At 45.2% G+C, this 23,107-nt stretch overlaps 1 protein-coding gene across 4 annotated transcripts in view; it reads right to left on the bottom strand.

Moving 5' to 3' along the window:
• The window catches only part of LOC101173789 (multidrug resistance-associated protein 1), a 35,141-nt gene extending 12,118 nt beyond the window's left edge, over positions 1–23,023 (bottom strand). For 2 of the 4 annotated variants that reach the window (XM_020705549.1, XM_020705550.1), the window contains exons 1-13: positions 22,809–23,023; positions 17,705–17,881; positions 14,704–14,829; positions 14,317–14,454; positions 13,626–13,751; positions 10,400–10,461; positions 9,452–9,583; positions 6,730–6,957; positions 3,582–3,759; positions 3,341–3,502; positions 3,004–3,096; positions 2,717–2,920; positions 231–377 (exon numbers count right to left, since the gene is read on the bottom strand). In XM_020705549.1, the coding sequence (XP_020561208.1) occupies positions 231–377; positions 2,717–2,920; positions 3,004–3,096; positions 3,341–3,502; positions 3,582–3,759; positions 6,730–6,957; positions 9,452–9,583; positions 10,400–10,461; positions 13,626–13,751; positions 14,317–14,454; positions 14,704–14,829; positions 17,705–17,881; positions 22,809–22,970 (1,935 nt within the window). In that variant the 5' untranslated portion in view covers positions 22,971–23,023. Of the gene's footprint in view, positions 1–230; positions 378–2,716; positions 2,921–3,003; positions 3,097–3,340; positions 3,503–3,581; positions 3,760–6,729; positions 6,958–9,451; positions 9,584–10,399; positions 10,462–13,625; positions 13,752–14,316; positions 14,455–14,703; positions 14,830–17,704; positions 17,882–18,726; positions 18,889–22,808 lie in introns of those variants that run through there. The other 2 variants (XM_011478655.3, XM_011478656.3) reach the window with 1 other exon arrangement.
• Between the last annotated feature and the right edge of the window lie 84 nt (positions 23,024–23,107).

Here is a 23,107-nt window from a genome sequence, read left to right as displayed (position 1 = left end):
AAAGGGGAGGGGGAGGAGTTTACATTCCAGCACCAATCAGTGGAGCTCATTTTAAAGCTGCCAACTTTGCAGGAAATAAAAGGTCATGGTCATGCATCAATTTAAAAGACACAAAAGAGAAATGGGATGTTGTACTGTGTTTTATGTGATCTAAAACAGGGCGCGTTTGCTCTTCTGGATCATAGTTCTGGATTGACCGCCTTCAGTTCCTGCGATAGAGACACACCCACCTGCACCATGCTGCTGATGACCATCGGCAGCATGTTCAGAGGAAAGCGCAGGATGTTGAAGAGGGCCAGCGACACGAAGGCCTTCTCAGCGTCCAGAACGTTCTGATCGTCAATCAGCACGTACACAGAGAAGGTGGACAGCGCGACCTGGGAACACACAACAGACGCAGCAGTTACCATGGGAACCATGACCTTAGCCAGCAGAAATGCAGCAAATAAAGGCTAAAGTTCAGCGCCGGTACACCAGCATGCTGTCTCAGATGCTTTTCAGCTTGGTTTATACTGGAGATGCTGGTTTCTGTGGACTGGGTCGGTCAGCTGCTCTGTCCTGTTCTGCAGGATCTGCCTTCTGCGAAACGCAGGCAGCTTGAAAAGATCAATCTGTAATATTCATCGATGATAGAAACATGTCAACTGTGAGAGACAGAATGTAAACTAAAGAATCCAGGGAATGGCATTGCTCGATTTTTAAAGAACTTATTTGTATAATGGTGCAGAAAATAAAGATTTGGTCAAAACCAAAAGTACCCCTCAATAATTTATGGTTACATTATAATTATTACATTATTACAATTATTCCATTATTAATGGCAGAGGTCAAAGGTCTTTCCAGGTTTGAACACTGTTGCTGCTATTTTGGTCCATTCCTCCATGCAGATCTTCTCAAGAGCTGTGATGTTTGGGCTTGTTGCTGAGCAACAGACTTTTACTCCTCTCTTTTGGATTTAGAGACCCACTAGAACCCTCCAGAACCTTGGAAGGCTTTTCCCACGGAGGATATTTCGTTGCCCTGGGGAAGCGTTTGGGATCTTTGTCGTCCTGGAGGATCCAGACGTGTTTCATCTTCAGTCCTCTCACAGGCAGAAGGAGTTTTTTTTTTAAATAAAATCTAACCATACACTGCAGTCATCCTGTCCCCAAAGCTCCAAACCATGATGCTTCCACCTCCATGCTTTACAGTAGGTATGGTGCTCCTGTGATGCAACTCAGCATTCTTTATACCAGAGTTCCCTCTTGGTTTTATCTTATCACATGACCTTCTCCCAAGTCCTCCTCTGGATCATCCGGATGATCTCTGGAGCAGAGGGACCTTTGGTCAACTGCTGGATTTGAGTCCTTGACAACGTCACCGTTACCATAGCGACCTGTGTTCCTGTGGTCCTAGCTTTCTTCAGGTCACCGACCAGTTCCTCCGTGTCGTTCTGGATTGTTTCCTCACCGTTCTCATCATAATTTGTTCCCCACCAGGTGAGATCCAGGTGAGATCTCCAGGTGAGATCTCCAGGTAAGATCTCCGGGTGGAGGAAGCTTGTCAGTGATCTTCTCCTTTTTTCTAAGTATTCCTACAATGGTTGACCTCTTCTCATAGAGTTGCTTTCTAGTTTTGTCCCTGGTGTCCTTCGACAGCTCTTTGGTCATGGTAGGGAGGCTGTTTAGGGGTGTGGACAGGTGTCTTTTTTAACAAATAACCAGATCAAACAGGGGACATTAATACAGGTAACCAGTGAAGGACAGAAGAGCTTCTTAAAGAAAACTCAACTCCCATTTTCTGCACCATTATATAAATTCTTTAAAAAAAAACTAAAAAAACAAGCGATGTGAATTTCTGGATTCTTTTTTTTTTTAATTCTGTCTCTCACAGCTGACATGTTTCTCTGAAGAAGATTACTAAACTAATCTTTTTAAGTGAGCAAACTAGCAGATTCAATCACTGTATGGAATAAACATAAACACAGTCACGTCTCCCTCCTTCACATGTCTAAGTATGAGTGACGTCCTCACTTCACCTCCATTTATCTGTTTGAGTGCTGTTTGAGCCACAGCTGCCCCGGGGCGGACTGACAGTCGCGCCTACGGCCCCTCTGACCATCACTGGGACGTTCATACACATTCACACAACAGTGGAGCCACACTGTCTCTCCCAAGGACACACAACAGTTGTCCGGGGATCGAACCAACGACCCTTTGATCATTGGACAACTTCGTCAACCGCCTGAGCCCCTGCTGGTCAAATCAGTGACCTCTTAGAAAAGCATCCACTCCATGACCAGAAGAGGGTTCGATTCCATGGCCGGCCTATGCCACTCAAGAGGTGGACAGAGTCAAATCATCTGTCGCCGCTCACACAGGTGATTATTGCAGCAGAGTCAGAACAAAATGATTCACTGATCCACCTTCTGGAATATAAGAGCCCTCCAGGTTTCATTCTGAGGTCAGACTCTTCTACAGGTAAACGGACCCTCAGCTTCCAGCAGATTAGTTCTACAGAGCAGCTCTCAGCCGCTGGCTGGACTCTGGCGTGATCCTGTGCTGCTCTGGACACGCGGATCACCTTCATCGTCTCAGACTAAAAACACCAAAACGACCAAAAACGTTTCTCAAATACAATTAAAAAAAACAAAGTCTACCTCTTTCTCTGTCTTCTGACACAGACACCATGTGAACAGCCGTTTCCTGAGGCTGCAGCAGGCTGCGGTCAGACTTACCAGGAAGGGGGCGCAGACCCAGGTGAAGGTGGACACTGCTCCCAGGTAGGCCGCCTTCTTCAAGACCTTCAGCTCGTTCTCCCGGATCTGGGACACCTTCTCCTTGAAGGCCATCTCCCAGGCGTAGAGCTTCAGCACTTTGATGCCGTTCAGCATCTCGTTCATCAGCTTGATGCGGCTGTCCTTGTTCTTCATCTGGGCCACCTGCTCCGACACAACAGCAGCTTAGTGAGGGCGGAGCCACGGCGGCGCCGGAGGAAGAGGAGGCCAAACCTCAACAGTCCCACCTGATAGGTTTTGGTTTTCATGGCGATGACGGCGTTGATGGGAACCATCAGAATCATCACAGCCACTCCGGCCAGCACAGACGGACCCAGGTTCTGTAATCCAGACCGCTCAGAGTTTAAACCTTTGGACGCCCACTGATGCACAGCCCCATCAAACCACCTTAGCTCCAAACTTAGCTTCTGTGCAGCTAATTTAGCTTCTACATGAAAGCTAAAACACCAGGGATTCTTTTAAATAAATTCAGGATCAGGGGTAAAAAGCATCATTTTGTTTATCAGTCACATGACCAGCTGAAGCGTGCCTTTCAAAGTAAAAGCACCTCTTTGTCTTTCTCACCTCCCAAAGGAAATAAAGGGCGAGCACCACCTGCAGGGGGGCAGACCAGATCATGTTGATGTAAGTGACGAGGTCCATGAAGCGCTGAGCATCCACGGACATCAGGTTGACAATCTCCCCCACCGTGGAGGAGCGGCGAGCCGCGCTGCTGATGACCAGCGCCTGAGGAGACGCCATGACGGTTAGAGCGGCGGGTAAGTGCGGTGGGTTGCCGCTTCGCCGATCTGCATTCCTGCAATACCTTCCTGTAGATGGCTCCGATGACGGCCGTGCGCAGCCGCATGCCAGACACGAAGCACACGTGGAAGTACCTCTGCAGGATGAGCGACTGCACGCACGTGCACACGAAGAGCAGCGCGGCGTAGAAGTAGCCCTGCCAGGAGGGGGCATCGGGGTCATTGACAAACAGGATCAGCAGCCTGTGAGGGGCAAATGGGAAAAAGAAAATGACGACAAGAACAACCTGAGGAGTTACCGACACGTGCTCCACATCCAGCTCGTCCTTAACCCCTTTGGAACCGACAGACGGCGTCCGGCCCAGCGGCTGTGAAACCAGCGCCATAAAACCACGTCTGAAGTAAACCTCTGCTCAATTTAATGTTCACTCATTGAGATGTTATGAAAAGAAAGGGAGAAAATGGAAATTATTAGTAGTTTCTGGACAAAATCGATCTGTTATTTTCATAATTGAGGCAAAAGATGATCGTAGCTCAGACGGCGTGGCGTGGAGGACCAGCTGTGGGGAGGCGGAGCGGGGCTGTCAGCTTCAGAAATCCAATAACCAGCAAACTCATCATCATTATTTTATTTTGGGATGGGGAGGTTCTCATGTTTCTAGAACAATGAGAACCAGCGCCGTCTAAAACTGCTGGAAACTCTGCCGCCATGGCGAGAGGCCAACAGCTCCCCTGAATGCAGAGGAGGACCGGACACGCCTCCATTCTAGCTGAAGAGAACAGAAATCCAACTGGATCAGACTTCGCTCCAAAACACCTTTTTCTTTTCGTCTTTTGCACTGACACAGTTGGAAAAACGTGAGAAAAAAAACAAATACAAAAAGCTCCAAAAGGCCAGAATTTCAGGACAAATTTCAAATGAACAGCAGAGCGTCCAGAAGACTGATTTAAAGTTTCTGGGCTGCCTAGAAGCTGAAACCACAGTCAGACTGAAGTACAGACATGACAACATCAGAAAGGTGTGGTGAAGGCTGTGATGAGCAGAAACCATAAACTAACTTCAAAAGATGGGAGAGGCCTGTAATTTTCATCAAAAATAAACCTCAACTATGAAGACAAAATGAGAAATAAATCCAGAAAATCCCTTTGTCTGATTTTTAAAGATTTTATTTGTAAATTATGGTGGAAAATAAGTACCGTAATTTCCGGACTACAAGCCGCTACTTTTTTCCTGCGCTTACAGTCCTGCGGCTTATTCAGTGACGCGGCTAATTATTGGATTTTATTGGCGACCGCCGTGTACGTATTTTTGGACACAGTGAATAGTTTGAATTCTCTAACATCAAACACAAGTCATTTGTTTTTCAACACACCTCTAAGCAGCCAAACAGCATGGACTTGACTTCAGGTCTTAGACACTTCAGTCATGGTTCAACAAAACGAAACACGCATGTCCAGCCGCATCCCAGAATCCTTTGGTGCCATTAGACCCAACGTGCACGTGATCGCCGCTACAATATGATGAAGCTTTCAAGTTAAAAGCAATCGTTAAAAGCAGCGTGAAAAAATCACCAACGGGTTTGGAAAAGCCGGTCAGCTGCGTGACGGAGAGAACAGCGCATGCTCAGGAGTGCATTTACCTCTGAGTCATAGTGACTCGGCTGGCTGCATGTAAATATGTGGCAATAATATCAGCCTTTATTTTGTCGGGACACGACTGGAAACACAAATTGACGTGGTCGTGTTAACGGTTTCTAAGGACTGAGCAGAGATTTGCATTGAAACGCTCACAGCCTCCGTGTGAGCTGGAGACTGCGTGTCGTGTGAGCTGCGGGGCTGATGGCAGTCTGAAGGCTCCCACACGTAACAACGCATCCGCCCCCTCATACACAAAACGATCAGTATTAAGTCCGATTGCTCTGCACAGACACGATTTGCTCCGTCCACCGGCGCAATGGGGACGAAGCGCTCCTCCCTGTAGCCGCGCTGGCCAGAGCTGTCGGAGTAGATAGGAAGGGGAGACAAGGAGCGCGCGGGAGCGCGGAGGCGTCGAGCCATTCTGCAGGCTGCAGCCAGGGCTTACTCGAGGCGTCCGCGGAGCAAGTGTTTGTTGTGGAAGGAAACTTCTGACCCACGCCCCGCGAGGAGGCGCGCGTATCGCGCTGAGGCGCGCGCTTTTCAGTCGTCGCTGCTTTATTTTACTAGTGTGTTTTTTAAACAGCCCTGTTACTCCCATAACGCTGCCGCGACACAAGCGGAAGGAGAGCTGTACCCGTTCACCCCTCCATGCACTGCTGCTCATTCTTAAACACGTACAACAGTATGGCGAGCCGGGCGTTGGCCCCGCCTTTAGCCCCTAAGACTCATGGGAAATGGGGGATCGGGGATGTAAATTTCCTCATCATAACTGAGGGATGTAATGTTGATTATATGGTTACTGTTTGTAATTTTATGTGTGATACCTAGATTGTCAATAAGTTAAAAAAAAATAATAAAAATAAAAACCATAACTGAGGAACTTGTGAACAGAATAGAGGTGCATACTGTTTGGCAGATGCAGATAGACTCAAAGACATGAGCCTGAGGCAAAAATGACTCCACCCACTGTGTGCTAATAAATCACACTTACACTCTGAGTCAGGAAGTGATCCGTCAGGATGACAATGTTGCCTAATTCATGCGGCTTGTACCCCGACGCGGCTTGTGTATATATAAAATTAGTTAAACACGTGAAAATGGGTGGGTGCGGCTAAAAATCGGGTGCGCTTTGTAGTCCGGAATTTACGGTATTTTTTCACCTACAAACAAGCCAGATTTCTGACTGTCGCAGACCTGTACCTTCTTCTGTGCATGATCCTCGGTCCTCTACCTGTTTGAACTGGTTATCTATAGAAAGACACCTGTCCACAACCTCAAACAGTCTCACTCCAAACTCCACTAAATACCAAAGAGCTGTCTGAGGACACCAGAAACCAAACTGTTGACCTGCAACAAGCTGGAAGACTGAATCTGCAACAGGAAAGCAGCTTGGAGTAAAGAAATCACCTGTGGGGGCAATTATTAGGAAATGGAAGACATGCAAGACCACTGATGATCTCCCTCCATCCCCCCACTCACACAAATCACCACCACTCACATCTATCTATAAATGGTGCTGCTGCTGTGGATAAGGTCCACAGTGTCAAGTTCCAATTGGGGGGGGGGCAAACTTACCGGAGGATCTCTGGCCCCACAAACATGAGGATGTCCTGGATGAGCTTGTACAGGCAGGACACCAGGAAGTGCGGAGCAAACGTCAGACAGAGAGCCCACAGCAGGGAGGGCTCCCTGCTTTTCTTTGGAGATTTCACGATCAGGATTTCAGACTCTTCAACGGCTCGGACCTCTTTGTTTTCACCATGGGGGGGCTGCTTGGGCGAGTACAGCATTTTTTCTTCCGTCCTGGGAGAAGAGCATAGAATATTAGCTTCAACATCATCATTGCTGCTGTTATGACACATGTGTGGAAAAGGACACGTGGTTTCCACTGTGAGACCCGTCAGGGAAGCTTCAGTCGCCGCTTTGTCTGCAGAAACAGAACAAATCCTCACGTTTTCGCCGTCAGAGCATGAATGAAGGCTCCACAACAGAAGGAGAACAAAGGAAACCCGTCTTTCTGCACACAGCAGTGGACACACCTGTTCCAAGCAAACACTGGAAGCTCCGCCTCTTTTACCTGCTGATGGAAGTCTGCAGCTTTCTGCTTTCCTCATAGGAATGGGTCTGTTTGATTCATTGCTGCAGTTAAGTTGGCAACAATAATCTGACTGTGTGACGTTATTTCCATGATTCAGAAATCCTGCTGCTCATCAGGTCTTTATCACGTGACTCTTCATGTCATCTTCCTGCTCCTTTCTCCCGGTTGGTCAAAGGTTTTATAGACTTAAGGCAGAGTCCACCAAACCCGGATCAGCCTCCTGCAGCCAGAGGACATTTATTCCACTCTGGTGTCAAACTTCTGGTTAACGTTAAATGGAGGGAAATCTGGTCTGTTAAACCAACCTATGCTGGTTTAATGGGAGTTAAAAAATGTTTTTTAAAGCGCTTCTCATACGTTGCGCAACTCGAAGCACTTTAACATTTAAAACAAAACACACAATATTACAATAAAAACCCAACCTTCACCCTTCCCACTTCCCATGACCCCACACACGCATTGAATACTGATAAAAGTAACTACTCAAAGAAATGTACGGCTTGGCTCTGCTGTGAGAAACCGCTATTTGGGAATCTCCTCACCACAGTGCCCCCCCATACCCGGCCAGCAACAGGGCTTCCTTCACAGCCGTGAGGCTGCAATTTTAAACTCCAGCCGCCCCAGCAAGGGCAACAACTGCAGCAACAACAACCGACCGAGCCGGCAAGTCCTGGTAGAAAAGATCCCCACAAGAAAACACTGGGGTTGAAGGATAAGATGAATATAAAGACATAAAACTAAGAATAAGATTATATGCATAAAATAAAATTAGATACATGAAATAATATACGCTAAAAATAATACAAATAAATAAGCAGATAAGACCAACTAAAAACCAAATTAAATATTTGGGTCTTCTTCCTAAAAACCTCTACAGTCTCTGCGGTCCTGAGGTTCTCCGACAGGCTGTTCCACAGATGAGGACTGTGATGGCAGAACGAAGCCTCACCAGAAGTTTTGGTTCTCCCCTTAGTAACAACTGAATGTGGTAACAATATCATGGGATGTGTTTTTCATTTCAGAGGGGAGGATAAAAGACGGCCCGGTTGCCCACACCTGTTACAGGAGCCTGTGTCCTGTTACAGTATATATACAGGACACCTGTTACAGGACACCTGTTACTCGCTCCTGTAACAGGTGTGGGACACCTGTTACAGGAGCGAGTAACAGGTGTCCTGTATATATACAGTAACAGGACACAGGCTCCTGTAACAGGTGTCCCACACCTGTTACAGGAGCGAGTAACAGGTGTCCTGTAACAGGTGTCCTGTATATATACTGTAACAGGACACAGGCTCCTGTAACAGGTGTCCCACACCTGCCCACACCTGTTACAGGAGCCTGTGTCCTGTTACAGTATATATACAGGACACCTGTATATATACTGTTGGGACACCTGTTACAGGACCTAGTAACAGGTGTCCTGTATATATACAGTAACAGGACACAGGCTCCTGTAACAGGTGTCCCACACCTGTTACAGGAGCGAGTAACAGGTGTCCTGTAACAGGTGTCCTGTATATATACTGTAACAGGACACAGGCTCCTGTAACAGGTGTCCCACACCTGCCCACACCTGTTACAGGAGCCTGTGTCCTGTTACAGTATATATACAGGACACCTGTATATATACTGTTGGGACACCTGTTACAGGACCTAGTAACAGGTGTCCTGTAACAAGTGTCCTGTATATATACTGTAACAGGACACAGGCTCCTGTAACAGGTGTGGGACACCTGTTACAGGAGCTAGTAACAGGTGTCCTGTAACAGTATATATACAGGACACCTGTTACAGGTGTCTCACTACAGCAGCATCTGCTTCCCTCTGCACCCCGCTAACACCATGATGATGGTGCACATTCAAGCTGTTGACAGTCCCATTGAGAGGCACTCAAAGCTCTTACAGAAGCAGAATCTGTGTCTGCTGCTAAAACACAAACTACTTGAAGACTGCTGACCGATGTTGTTGGCCTTGCATGGAACCGGCCGACTGGGGGATTCGCTCCAGAGTTTCATTAAGTGCAGATCAGTATTTTTTGGAGGAGGGTACCCTCTAAGTGTCTTTCTTGAAGCACAAACACACAGCAACAAAGGAACTGAACACAAAGTTTGAAGGATGAATGCTCAAGAGCACTTCCTGAGCGTTCAACTCTCATCCATTTACAGTCTGAACCCCTTTGCTCACATTCCATCCTACCTCTTGACTTTGTGGCACTCTGCAGTCCAGCGGCGCAGCAGCTGCGGGACCACGCAGTGGGACCGGTCCTCTGGGTTCAGGGACCACAGGTCCTTCTCCTCCAGGGGACGCTTGTACCCAGACAACATCATCCTGAAAGAGACAGACCTCAGAATATGTGCGTCTCCTTTCTGTGTGTAGCTGCTGTGCAGAGTGGAGGCCTGCTGCTGGCTTCTTCTACAGCTTTACCACCAAAACACACATTTCTATGCTGCTTCTGGTGCAGAGATGCTAGAAAGATTTGGAATTTATTGAGCAACATTTCCTATTTAAAGCTATTCTACCACCCAGAAAAGGTTGTGTCTTCCTGTGACTTCAACTCGTCTCTCTCTACTTTATGATGATGAAAGGTTGTGAATTCATTTTTTATTAGAGAATAGTTATAGTTCTTCTAAATGCTGCTTCTTATGCATCCAAATGAGCTTTCGTCCCAGCTCAGGCTGTTTTTCATCTCAAACTCTGACCTGAAATGGGAACAGAACTAATCCATGGACTTATGGGCAGGCCAGCAGCCTGTGGACCCGCAGCTCTGAACCGCTGAGGCCTTCAGAAAGCTCGTCATTAGAGAAAAACAGATTTAAAAACACCTGCTTAGGTTCACTGTCTGAACCTACAGCCATCTGCTGCAGCAGATAAATGGTTAAAGTTAAAAGTCTTATCTGTCACACACCTAGGAAGAGAAGAAATATATGGATGAGCGCAGGTGTTTCAGCCCCCAACCCTCACAGGTGTGCCAAGACTGCTCAGGTACGACCGTGCAGGTGGCAAACGTAGTCAAACTGGTACAACCAGCTCCACCAATTGTTTTGAGCACAAGAAGAGACTCCCGGGGAAATCCCATCATCCTGAATGAAACCAGAACAGGAACTGGACCTTTGCTCCCACCAGGAACCCAGAGTGTGTGCTCACCCGCTGATCCACCAGAAGGTTATCCTGGACAGGAACGACGCTCCAGGCTCAGGGCAGGGGTTCTGCACACACGACCAGAGATCATCACCAACTCAGAGCTTCAGTCAGTACAGAACTTCCTCATTTATGCGACTATTCTAAAACTATCCTGCACAGGTGAAATCTGTGGAATTCTGTAAAATCACCACACTTTCACACATTTTTACCTCAAAGTTCAAACTTTGGTAGAGAAATAGGTCCAGTATTAGAGAATAAAAACAGAGATCTGATTACGATCGAGTCCTGCACAATAAATGGAAAGTTTATCGTGATCACAACATCAAGCTGTGCAATACGCATATCGCAAAAGACGGCAACAATTGCAATAAATGGTTTCCTTAAATGTGCAGAAACAATCTTGGAAGTATTTAACAAACCAAATAAATCCATTTATGCATGTGACCAATCAGATGGACGTTGTTGACCAATCGGATAAAACCCCTTCATGTCCGATGTTGGCCTCTGTGTAGACGATGTCATTTACAGTTACATTTTTAAACGGTTGCAGTGAAATGGACACTATGTTTTTGGTTGTTTTGCTATTTGTTTATGTACCTCAAATTATATCATCATCGCAATATTGATCACTAATATCGTGAGTTTTCCTCATATCGTGCATATTTAGGTCAAGATGGGAAGCTGAACGTATTCTGTACAGGATACCTAGCATGGAGGAGATTGATTGACAGGGTAAAGAGCCAATCAGGAAACCATCCATCCATCCTCCATCATTTTTTCATTTCATTTTCTATATGTTTTGTCCCTTTCGGGGTCAGGGGGTTCCGGAGCCTATCCCGGCCACTTGTGGATGCCCTGGACAGGTCGCCAGTCTGTTGCAGGGTAGAATGTCCACAATCACACATCCATTCACTCTCACACCTATGGACAATTTAGATTAACCAATTGACCTATGAAGCATGTTTATGGACGGTGGGAGGAAGCCGGATATCCCGGAGAGAACCCACGCATGCACGGGGAGAACATGCAAACTCCACACAGAAAGGCCCCCATTGATGTTGTGTTTTTCATGTCTTGACTTGAACCAGGGGCCTTCTTGCTGTGAGGCAAGAGCGCTAACTGCTGCGCCACCGTGCATATATAAAATAGATACATATATATATTTTATATTTTTTATACTACCCTATTTTATTATTATTACATTTATTATTTTTTAAGGTAATGTTTTAATCATTTGTAATGTCTTTTTTAAAATGTTTGTGTGGGTGGAGGGAGGAATTTTGTGAGGGAGGTGTTCCAACGGTTTATGACTGTCCTTTGTTTTCTGTTTTAATTAATTTTCATATTTTATGACTGTTATTTCCTTTTATTTACAGAGCTCTGTGTTTTCTACTCATATGAAAGGCACTATACAAATAAGTAAAGTTTGAGTTGTTCCGTCCCAAGCACAGAGCGTATTCAGACTAAGGAATCATTGAGCAAACCGAAGCTCGGTCCGATTGGAAACAAAGCCAGACCAACTCCAAAGCTGGGGCCTAGAGTGGTTCCTGGTCCCGGACCAGAGTCCAAATGAGTGCATTCTGACTAAACATTAGTCCTGGATTATCGGGGAAACGAACTTTAACCGGACCAGATGTGTCCAGTCTGAATGCAGCCCGAGACACTAGAGTCAATGTGGAAATGATCCCCTCTGATACCAGCCTCTAGTGGTAATTGGAGGAACTGCAACATTCTGTTTCTGTTGTCTTTAAAGGGCTTTTATCAGAGGAGCCTAACCCACCACTGCATGTGTTCCAACCATCCTGCCATTGAAGCTCTGAAAGCAGGCGTTACAGGAACACTCAGATGCGTGAACGGATCAAAATACGGCTTTGGAGTTGTTTTTATGTGAGGAATTAACATTATAATACACTTTAAGGCTGAAATGTTCCTTTCTTATGATATGGGCCCTTTAGAACCCAGGAATGGAAAGTCAGAATTTGACTAGAACCAGTGTCAAAATAATCACGATATCTCTACATTATTGAAAGATGAATAATTAGTCTGAAGTGAAAACAGTTTTTAAAGAAATATTGAAGTTTGTACAACTGAATCGCTTAGGTTTTTAAGTCTTAATGTATCATCAACATAATGGTTTTTGGACTGCAAGCCCTTTGTTCTCTGGGGAGGCCAGACGTCTTTTGGAGTGAGAAGACGGCGGTAAAGAAGGCTCAGCAGCAGCAGGTTCCCTTCCTGGGGTGGTACTGAGAGGGGAGAACCTGAACACCCAGCTGCTGGTGACCTTTGACCTCTCCAGCATAGAGAATCTGCTGACCTTTGCCGTCAGTGTGATCCTGCAGCTGCAGTGAGGCAGAGAGGTTGTGAGGACGAAGAGAAGGTCATCTGCTGCTGTATGACCCCTCAGCTCCACATCTACCCGCCTCAGCAGGAGCATCATCAAACATCCCCTCTGAGAGTTCTCTCCACCTCAGAGACGGCTTCTACCCCAGGGCTGTCCCAATTAGCAGTTGTTGTTTTTTGGTTATATATCTTGTTCTTGCAGTCTTGCTCAAGGGAATAGCTGTTGTACCTGTGCAATGACAACAAAGCTCTGCCTTTCGCTGTTTCTCAGAATTATTTAAACAGTGTTTTTTTGGGTCCTGATTGGTTGTAGACTGTTGTCAATCACTGTGCTGTGACTCCTGTAATGCAGTCAGGTTGCCAGATCTACGTAAATCTTTATTCTTGATCAGATCTTTGTTTTTAATTCTATAAACTGGTTTGAACTTTGAGAGTTTAAACTAAAGAGAAAAGGAAAATGTTTACATCTGTCACCGGTTATTTTCTTAAAACAAAAGCCTGTGATTACATCCAGGAATCTGTGTACAGAAAAACCAGTTGAGCCTGACTCAGTTGATCTAAACTCAGGCTTTGGCGCCGCTGAAGGCTCAGAGAACGGAGTAAGCCCTGAACTGTGTCTCGCAGGCGCTGAAAGCGGCCACAGGGACGTCAGAGCTCATGCTGTGGAGGAAAACGACCGGCCGGAGTCACAGAAAAGATTCAGCTGGTTTCATGTCATTGAGGCGGAGCCTTGGCTGGAGAACAGGAATCAGGATGTGAGTGAATGTTGTGCGACGCCTCATCGTGTCAGATAACGTGGGAGCTTTATGACCGGACTGGTGCTGGTTCTACAGCCAAAGAAAATGTCTGTGGCACAACCAGAGGAGAAAACAGTGTGGGGGGTTCTCACCGGGTCTTTGACAGCCTGAGAGAAGAGGGGCATCTGGTCGCTGAGGCAGGACAGGACGAGGGCAAGCAGCAGCAGGGCGTAGTAGACGTAGAAGGTGGTGTACCTCCACCCACTCACCGCCTCGGGCTGAAAGGACAAACGGGTGAGTTTCGCCCCTTTAACCCCCGACAGAAGCTTCCATGACTTCACTCAGTAAAGTTTCACCATGGACGGTATCAGAGAACTGGACTGAGCGAGCGTGACGTCACGCACAACCACACGGAGACAAGTCAGGCGCCATTTTTCATACTACACCCAGCCCATGTCACTATGCAGTGATTGGTCCACGTCGGTCATAGACGTTTCTATGGCAACCACTCAGGAGTGAGCTTGTTGGGAGGCCACGCCCCTACCACTACACGAAATCTGTCAAACGCTTCAAACTTTGGACGTGAGACCACCTACTCTTACTGAGAAATCTGATTGGTTCGCTTATAACTTGAATACCTTGAAATACAGAAATAAATATAAAAGGAGGATCATCAAAAAGATGTTAAAAAGGAATAAGAATGACGGAGTAACAGCTGTTTATTTCTCTATAGACGTCTTTGGGATTTTGGCTTCGTCGAGCCACTTCCTGTTTGGACCGCTCAGTCCAGTTCTCACGTACAGTCAATGGGTTTCACTGACTCCAACTGCTCAGGGCTCGGACCTGGTCTTGAGCCTGCAGGATCTTGGACCTGAAGGTGACGGAGGCGCACAGCAGCGCCAGCAGCCAGAAGATGAGCATGATTCCAGACGACTGCACGCCCTTCATCCTCTCATACTGGACCAGCAGGGTGGCCAGCAGCTGCAGCGCACAACAACATTTGCAGATCATTTGCAAACTGCTTAGCAAATACACACCTGTGGTTCAGCACCACACATTTCATGGAGCATTCTGACAACCGGAGCAGGTAGGAGGCAGAACGGGTCATAAAACGACCGTCTGTCTGCAGTTTAGGCACACATCCTCTGTCTTTGAATGTAGTGTTACTTAAAAGCAGGAATCATACAACAGAATCACAAATGTACTGAAACAGAGAGGAGCTGGTCTGACCATGGTGAGGCCCAGCAGGGTGGGGCTGACGAGGTGGACGGCGGCGACGTTTCTACTGTGACTCCTCTCCCAGAAGGAGTAGAAGACATCCAACCAGCAGATGATCCACAGCAGGAAACCCACAGCCTGGAGGACAAAAGGAGATTTAAATAAAAACACCAGAAACCAAAACATATTTCCTTTACTTTTTTATTTTAAAGTCCCACTCTCATCCTCTTTTGAGTGGGTTTCCTGGTTCCTGGTGGTCTCTTGATGATGAAGACGCCGCTTTTAGCCAAAATCTAAGAAATGCTGTGTTGCTTTCATGGACATAGTCTCTGCAGAGCGGCAGGAGTTCATTTGTGGGCGGGACTGTTGCCCTGGATTTGGCCTCCCCCCACCTCCCATCATCCATCCGTTCACACTGTCACGCTAGTTTACAGCCCCTCACAGCTCCAAGGTAACATGAGCAGTGGGACAAAAATGGCGAGCAGTATCACCTCTGAGCTGTGGGGCAGAGCAACCCCGCCCCCCTTCCCCTCCCTGTTTCAGAGTTTGGAGCAGGGAGCATGTGACCGGCTGATTGAGGTTTCTACAAGATGCTCCAGATTCACAAGGATTTGAATTAAAAATACTCAGAAATGCAGTTTTAAGCTTCATTTTCTTTACTTACATCTTCCATCATGAGTAAAACGCCACAAAAACATAATAAAAACACAATTTTCATCAGAGGAATATAAGAATTATAGCAGGCTGGGGAGAAGGATGACTTCATCTGCTTCCATTGTAACCGTTCTGCAGCATAAATCCAACGACAGAAAACCTACAGTTCAGTGAAGAGGCGTCTGCCTCAAACACATTACTGCTCAGTGAACAAAGATTTGCATTAACACAATAAGACGTTCGTTCATTTGATAAAACCCAGAAGGACAGCTGTCAATCAGAAGAAGGTGGACAATGGTCAGAATATGGACCCTGTTATTTCACAGCATTACATTATAATGATAATAATTACTTACCTAGTAAAGATGATTAAAGTGATTGATCTCCAATTATATCACTTCACTTGCTACAAAAATGAATTCATGATTGTTTCTAATGAAAAATAATCTGCATCTATTTTTGATATCTGATCAATTTATGCTATGGAGGTTTCTGAAACAGTGTTTTGTCTATTTATCCTGATATAGTGTTATTTTTAATCATAGTCTGGATTTTTCTGATGAACATAATCTGCATATATTTTAGATAACTGATCTATATTTACTATGGTGACTTCTAAAATATTTACATCTATTTGTACCTAATAATTAAGTAATTCATCATGTGCTTTATTGATAAATCATGTAATAAATGGTTACAGTAGAACAGAGGTGGGATTATAGAAGTTCACTTCCTTTGACTTCCTTTCAATAAATATTTGATTTAATGTCTAATTATCCTCAGTTTAATACGTCATTGAATGAATGTAGACCTGATGATTGTTTTGTTTTAATGCATTATTCTGGCTTTGACTGAAGAAAACCATTTAATTCAAATCAAAATAAATTATTTTTTGTTTAGTCTGATCCTAGTTAAGTTTTGTTTTTACTATATTTGGGTTTTATTCATTTCTCACTTTTACTTTTGTTTTCCCTGAAGTCTGTTTTGAGCCGGAGATGAAAGGAAGCTATATTTAAAAAAAACATTTTCACCTCTTTATCAAAGTAATGTGAGAGCTCGTTGGTTTAAAGCTCAATGCAGCATTAATCCAAACATTAAACTAAAATGATGCTTACGTCTACTGCAGGTGTCAAACTCGAGGCCCGGGGGCCAAATGTGGCCCTCCATGTTATTTTATATTATTTATGTGTAGCTGCTGTTGTAATTATTCAATGTTTGCAGGTCTGTGTGAATGCAGACACATTGTTGTTGTGTGCAGCCTTTTGTTGTAAAATGTTACACTATAATTCATGTTCTTTGCAGCTCCGTTTTATGTTATGTCTGTTTATTCACTTGGACAGTTTGATCCTTCATTAATGGAGTTCTGTTGGTTTTAATAAGCGGTGAAAATTTAAAAGAATTTATGTTAGAGTAACAAACAAACATATGTTTTCTATGCAACTGTAATTATCACTTAAAAAAGTTATAATAAATAATGAGTTATTTAACATTAAGGAGTTGTTACATTTATTTTCATCACATTTAGTTACATGTATAAGTTCTATCTGCCCTTTGAGGACAGACACTATGCTGATGTGGCCCCCAGTAAAAAATAAGTTTGACCCCCCTGATCTACTGTGATCCAAACATTTTGATCAGGATTCAGGAAGTTTTGTCCAAGTTAACCAAAACGGTTTAAAGGCCACAGCTCAGCATGAAGGAAAGGCTAACAGTGGAAACAATTACACTTCATTTGGGCGTTTTTGTAGATTTACAGTGAGGTTTAGTGATGAAAATGCTGTTTTTAACATGTTATTGTAACATTTTTATGATGATGGAAGACATATATATACAGATAATTAGGATTAAATTTGCATTTCTATGTATTTCTTTATTCTAATCATTGTGAATCAGGAGAAGACAAAAAAAATCCGGATTGGAAAAGATCGTATTTCAAAAATACCCCCCAGTCTCCAAGCTCCGCCCCTTTCTTATCCTCCATCTGCAGACCAACAGATCCATGAAGGTCTTTGTTTTCCTGGCTGGAATCTGGATCAGAACCGGACGGACAGATGGATCTGATTCTGCTGCTGTTTCTTTCGCTCTGCTATTGTTAGGCAGGGGGTTTAAAAAGCTAGCAGGAGACCATGTAAACAGAGAGCTCTCAGCAAAAGGGGAGTTGCTTCAGGGTTTCCCCGCCCACAACTCAGAGGGGAATTTCTGATGCCGCTCTTCAGAAACTATGTCCTAGAAAACTGCACCGATTTCTGGATTTTGCCTAAACATCAGAATCATAATGGAAAGACCACCGGGGTGATCAGAGCGGGACTTTAACAGAAGAAGGAACCGATCTGATGATAATCCTGGAAGGACGTCTTACCGTTTTTGCCTTGTTGAGGTGACTCATACAGATGTAGCCCCGGTTGTGGCTGCGCATGTACATCAGGTAGAAAGGGGCACAGAGCCACAGGTAGAGGCATGGCACCCACACCAGCACGGTGCTTTGAAAGCACGGAGTCAGGTCCGGATTAGACGTATTCCAGCTACGGTTCCAATCCTGGAGGAAAGGCGGACAAGGTCAAAAGGTCATAGTGGTCCTGCTTTTCCAACAGCTTGACAGTGAGAAAAAACTTTTCACTGAACCGTTCTATCAGTGAAAGTGGACACGGGTTCTGCAAGCAAAGGAGAACCTGCTGCTGTGTTTCTGGGTCTCTGGATGAGAGCCGTCAGCCAGAACTCCATCAGCAGGAAGCTGGACTCCCCGTGGGATCAGGACCGTCACAGAACTGGACTTTCTGCCATAAATGGCTTTAGGAACAACGTAGATATTCTCTGATTTCTGCTTTTATCACCTAAACCCGGAGAAGCGGTGGGGTCACTGGCCACAGTTTGTTTGTTTATTATTACTATTATTTTATCTAATGTATTTGTTTCTATTTCTTACTCTATTTATTTATGGTTGCAGTTAATTGCTGCTAAAGGAACAGAGAAAAAAATAATAAATGATCAAATTGACTTAAAGCCCAGAAGAGAACTGTTCTTGTTGAGTTCTCCAGGATGAGGTCGGGTTCGTTCTCTTTGTCTTTCCGGATGAAATTTTATTTTTTTATTTAATCGGCGTTACCCCCCCCCCCCCCCCCAAAAAAAAAAAAAAAAAAAAAAAGAAAAAGAAAAAAACGGGTCTGGGTTTCACACACGAGAAACCAAGTTTAAAGAAAAACGACGTTCCTGAGTCTGTCCGGCGTCACGGTACCAAGGTTCGGAACTCCGGCTTCATCGATCTGTTGTCATGATGGAGAAGCCCGAAGAGACTGAACGGAACCGGACTTGCCGGGTCCTAAGCACGCGCCGGTTCGCTAAACAACTTCTGACTAAGAGGGGATGACAGGAAAAATGACTCACCCAGAAAGGTTCCGAACTGTTCGGACTACAGAACCTGTCGAGCCCCATTCTCCGCGACGCAGCAGGTGTCTAAGCGGCCGCGGTTCGGAGAGTTTCTGCTGCTCCGCCGTTGTTTTGTAAGTGAACGAAGGTTGCCTGCTTAGCGTCTTCTTCTGTGGTGGCGGAAGGAGTTAAAGTGAAGAGCCGCAGCGCCGCCCACAGGGCAACGCGTGTACTGCATCCTGTTAGCGAAGCGCTGTCACGTGACGTTTGAGCCACCAAACAACCTCTCCCCCCACCTCCATGTTTTGCAACATTTTTTAACTTCATGCATGAAAAGGCTTTTAGACAACACTCTTGATTTACAATCTAAATAGGGATATTTTCAATGAGAGTGTATTTTTCTAGATTGCTGATGCAAAAATAAAAAATCTCCTGGGATTTCAGGAAGAATGCTTGAAATACAAACTAAATAATAATAATTTTCATCCCCTGCAGGTGGTTTCTCCTCCAAGCTCGGGTCCTCTACCAGAGGCCTGGGAGCTTGAGGGTCCTGCAGTATCTTAGCTGTTCCTGTTCTTTTCTGGACTGAGAGGTCTGAGGTCTTTCCAGGTATCTCTGGTAGCCACTCCTCCAGCTTGGGGGTTACTGCCCCCAGTGCTCCAATTACCACAGGCACCACTGTCACCTTCACTTTCCAGGCTTTCTCCAGTTTTTCTCTGAGTCCCTGGTATTTCTCCAGTTTCTCATGTTCCTTCTTCCTGATGTTCCCATCGCTTGGTACTGCCACATCCACCACAACGGCTTTCCTCTCTTCTTTATCCACCACTACAATGTCTGGTTGGTTCGCCATTACCATCCTAGTCTGGATCTGGAAGTCCCACAGGATCTTTGCCCTCTCATTGTCTACCATGTCAACCAGTGCTGTAAGCGATGGAGATGTCAATTTCCATGCAGGAACCTCCAAAAGGGATAAATAAAGTTGTCTATCTATCTATCTATCTATCTATCTATCTATCTATCTATCTATCTATCTATCTATCTATCTATCTATCTATCTATCTATCTATCTATCTATCTATCTATCTATCTATCTATCTATCTATCTATCTATCTATCTATCTATCTATCTATCTATCTATCTATCTATCTATCTATCTATCTATCTATCTATCTATCTATCACCTTCAGAGGTTTTTCCCATTTGACCTTGGGGTTTCCAGTCCATATTCTGCACACATGTTCCTGTATATTATTCCAGCCAATTGATTGTGGCTTTACCAGCCCTTTCTAGCCATTGGTAGGACTTCTTGATATCAGCCACTTCAGTTATGGTCCGGTGGTACATCCCATGCAGGGGTTTGTCCTCCCATGAAGATCTGTCCTCCAGCACTGTATCCTCTGCTCTCTATCACCTGAGACATTCACTGAGCTTGATGTATTAGCTTAGATGAGAAACCACCCGTGGAGGGTGCGCATGGAATTTTTAAATGTTTAAAATCTATAATTAATTGACCGCCCCTACACCGAGTTCACCTTGGGCAGCCGCGGTGCTACGGTAGGGGGGTTGACCCATGATCTTAAGATTGCAGGTTTGATTCCTGCCTTGCACGCCCATGGGTCAAAGTGTCTTTGGGCAAGGTACTGAACCCCTCTGGAGGTTGGCGCCAGTGTTCGGCAGCGGAGCCGCCAACAGTGTTTGAATGTGTGTGTGCATGGGTAAATGGGACTGTGAAGTGCTTTGGGCCTTCAAAAGAAGGTAGAAAATTGCTATATAAATATACGCCATTAGTTTTCTGTGTTTGACAGCATACAATCAAAATTTTGGAAAAGTAAAACCATCAATTGTTGTACCTGAGTGTATTTAGATCAGGGGTTCTCAAAGGCTGGAAAGATTTTTGGTGGCCCTCAGAAAAAGAAAGCCAGAGCAGGTTCCTTTGAGGAAAAACGTCGTGTTGGCGAGGAGAAAAGGCGCTTTCAAGCTAAGTGGACAGATGATTACTTTGTTGTACCTTGTGGCCTGGATAAAGTCATGTGCCTTATTTGTAAGCAGGTAAACGCAATTCTCAAAGAATTCAATAAGAATTGTCACTAAGCAACAATAAGCTCCAACAACTACAACGAAGCTACGCTGCACACCAGATGTTTACAAAAATGACAAAATCCAGTGAAGCTGTGACAGAAGCTAGTAGCAAAGTTGTGGCTTTGGAAACGGCCCGGCATAACAAGCCCTGACGGGGAGTGACGGGGAGTTTCTAAAAGAATGTATGCTGAAAGTAGCTGACATTGTTTGTCCAGAGCAAAAGAAAAAGTTTGAAGAAATAAGTCTGACAAATGATACAAATACTATACGAGCAGAGGATCTGCACAGCAACCTCCGACCGCAACTGGGAAAACCTCTGGAGGGCCTGGTTAACTGTACAAATGACACTTGGTCATTTAAGGTGATTAAAAACAACTTTTCTGTTTATCCATTTTTGGGGTTAGGGTTGGGTTAGGGTTAGCCTAACCCAACCCTAACCCCAAAAATGGATAAACTTTAGAAAACTTTAGAAACCCTAAGCTTTAGAAAACAAACTAGAGTCAGCTTTTACATTAGTTGCAATAAGTAAAGGATCATAGTAGTAGGTTTCGGGTCTGTCATCTGGACTTAGTTTTGTCAAGTTAAAGTTAAAGTTAGTTACCAGCTAATTCAGAATTGACAAAGCCTCTTGGATAAGAAGTGAAACATCTTCTAACTTTAAAAACTAAGTCCAGATGACAGCCCCTAAACCTACTAGTGTGATGGAATCAACCTGGATGAATGAGAGTCGTCATAGACATATAAGTTAGGGAGGATGAGAAAAACGCAGTAGATTTCATATTCGTAGTGTTTGTATCACTTCACAGATTTTCAGGATTGGGATGCAATAGTTTAGTGGTGAAAGACACACCTCATTTAGTGTTTTCCACATAATGGCCACACTGTGTTTGTCTTCCATATTGAGGCCAAAACTAAAAAAAATCTAAAAGAAAAACCTTTTCAGTGTTTCATCAAGTCAGCATTGTGTGGTCTAAACAGCTGATTTAGTCGAGTTCATCCCATGAACACGACACTGAACGGCGAGCAGCTCCACCCGACCACAGCGCCTTCAGGTTGGTGGGGGACAGGCAGGTGCTGCAGGTGGACTTGGTGAGTCTCCAAGTGTCATCAGCAGACTTGCATCAAGACTCTGAACTACTGTCAGAGTCCACCGCTTTGACTGGAATGACAGATGACCGCTGCAGGTGACTCCACCCACACCAAGACACCGCCGTCTGCAGTACAGACCATGTGACCTGGACGATACAGCAACGGTCTACCGTCCTGTTCATGGATGAGTGTCGGGTCACCTCACACACAGATGATGGTCAGCGTAGCTGGAGAAGGCGAGGTGAGCGACACGCCAAGGTCAACATGGTCTCCAGGGTTCTTTAGTTGAGGAGGAGCAACAGTCTGGTTCTTGTAGACGGTCCAGTCACTGCAGGTTCTGACCTCAGACATCATAGAATTCCACCAGAACACCCCAACATCTGTTCATGGATGATAACGCTTCACCAGAATGAACACAGCTGGTCTTTCGGAAGTGGGCGTGGCCACATGGTTTGACCAGCAATGACCCCTGACCTGAACCCCATAGAGCAGGTCTGGGACCAGCTGAAGCAGAGACTGGAAGACCGGACCCCCAAGTGACCTGCAGAACCGCATGTAGAACTTGTGGAAGAGTGGAACGCCTCAGAACGACATCATGAGGTTATTGAAGAGCGGGAGACGCCGAGGTCGAGCTGTCACTGCAGCAAGTGGAGGAAATACTCGCTGTTGATGAGGTCCGTGTTTGGTATGTGGGGCAATCTTTATTCTAGTTTAATTTTTGGACAATAAATAAACTAATGAAAATAAAGTGCTACTTGTTCATTATTAGTAATATATAGGGGGACTTTTATGCATTTCAATAAAATTGAGAGCAAATAGGAAAAGCACTCATGGAAATAACAGTATCCCTTAGAGTGAGTAGTGTAAATTGAAGCCAGTGTGTGCGTGTGTGAACAACACTGAGATTTGGTAGATTTTCTCAAGGACTCACATGTTTAACAGCAATTTTCCGATGTAGCAGAAGGTGAGGATTTCTGACTGTCACATATGTCTCCTGATAGGTTTGCGTGTGCGTGGAGAAACGTCTCCGTGTTTCCTTCCGTGCGCACTCAGCTGAAAAGCCTTTGCTTCCTCCTATTCCAAATGGCTTCATCGTCCGCAAACGGCGTGCGCGTTCACGGGAGCGTTGCGCGGTCACGCGTTACTGCTGTCACGAGCCTCCTCCGAGCCGCGAGAGGAAGCCTGAAGCTGGACAACCACAGCGGATGTCCATCAGGACGTTTGGTCTTC

Source organism: Oryzias latipes, chromosome 8 (assembly GCF_002234675.1).
Source record: "Oryzias latipes chromosome 8, ASM223467v1".
Lineage (NCBI taxonomy): Eukaryota > Metazoa > Chordata > Actinopteri > Beloniformes > Adrianichthyidae > Oryzias > Oryzias latipes.
Note: the sequence above shows the minus strand (reverse complement) of the source record. Positions and strands in the feature narration are given on the sequence as shown.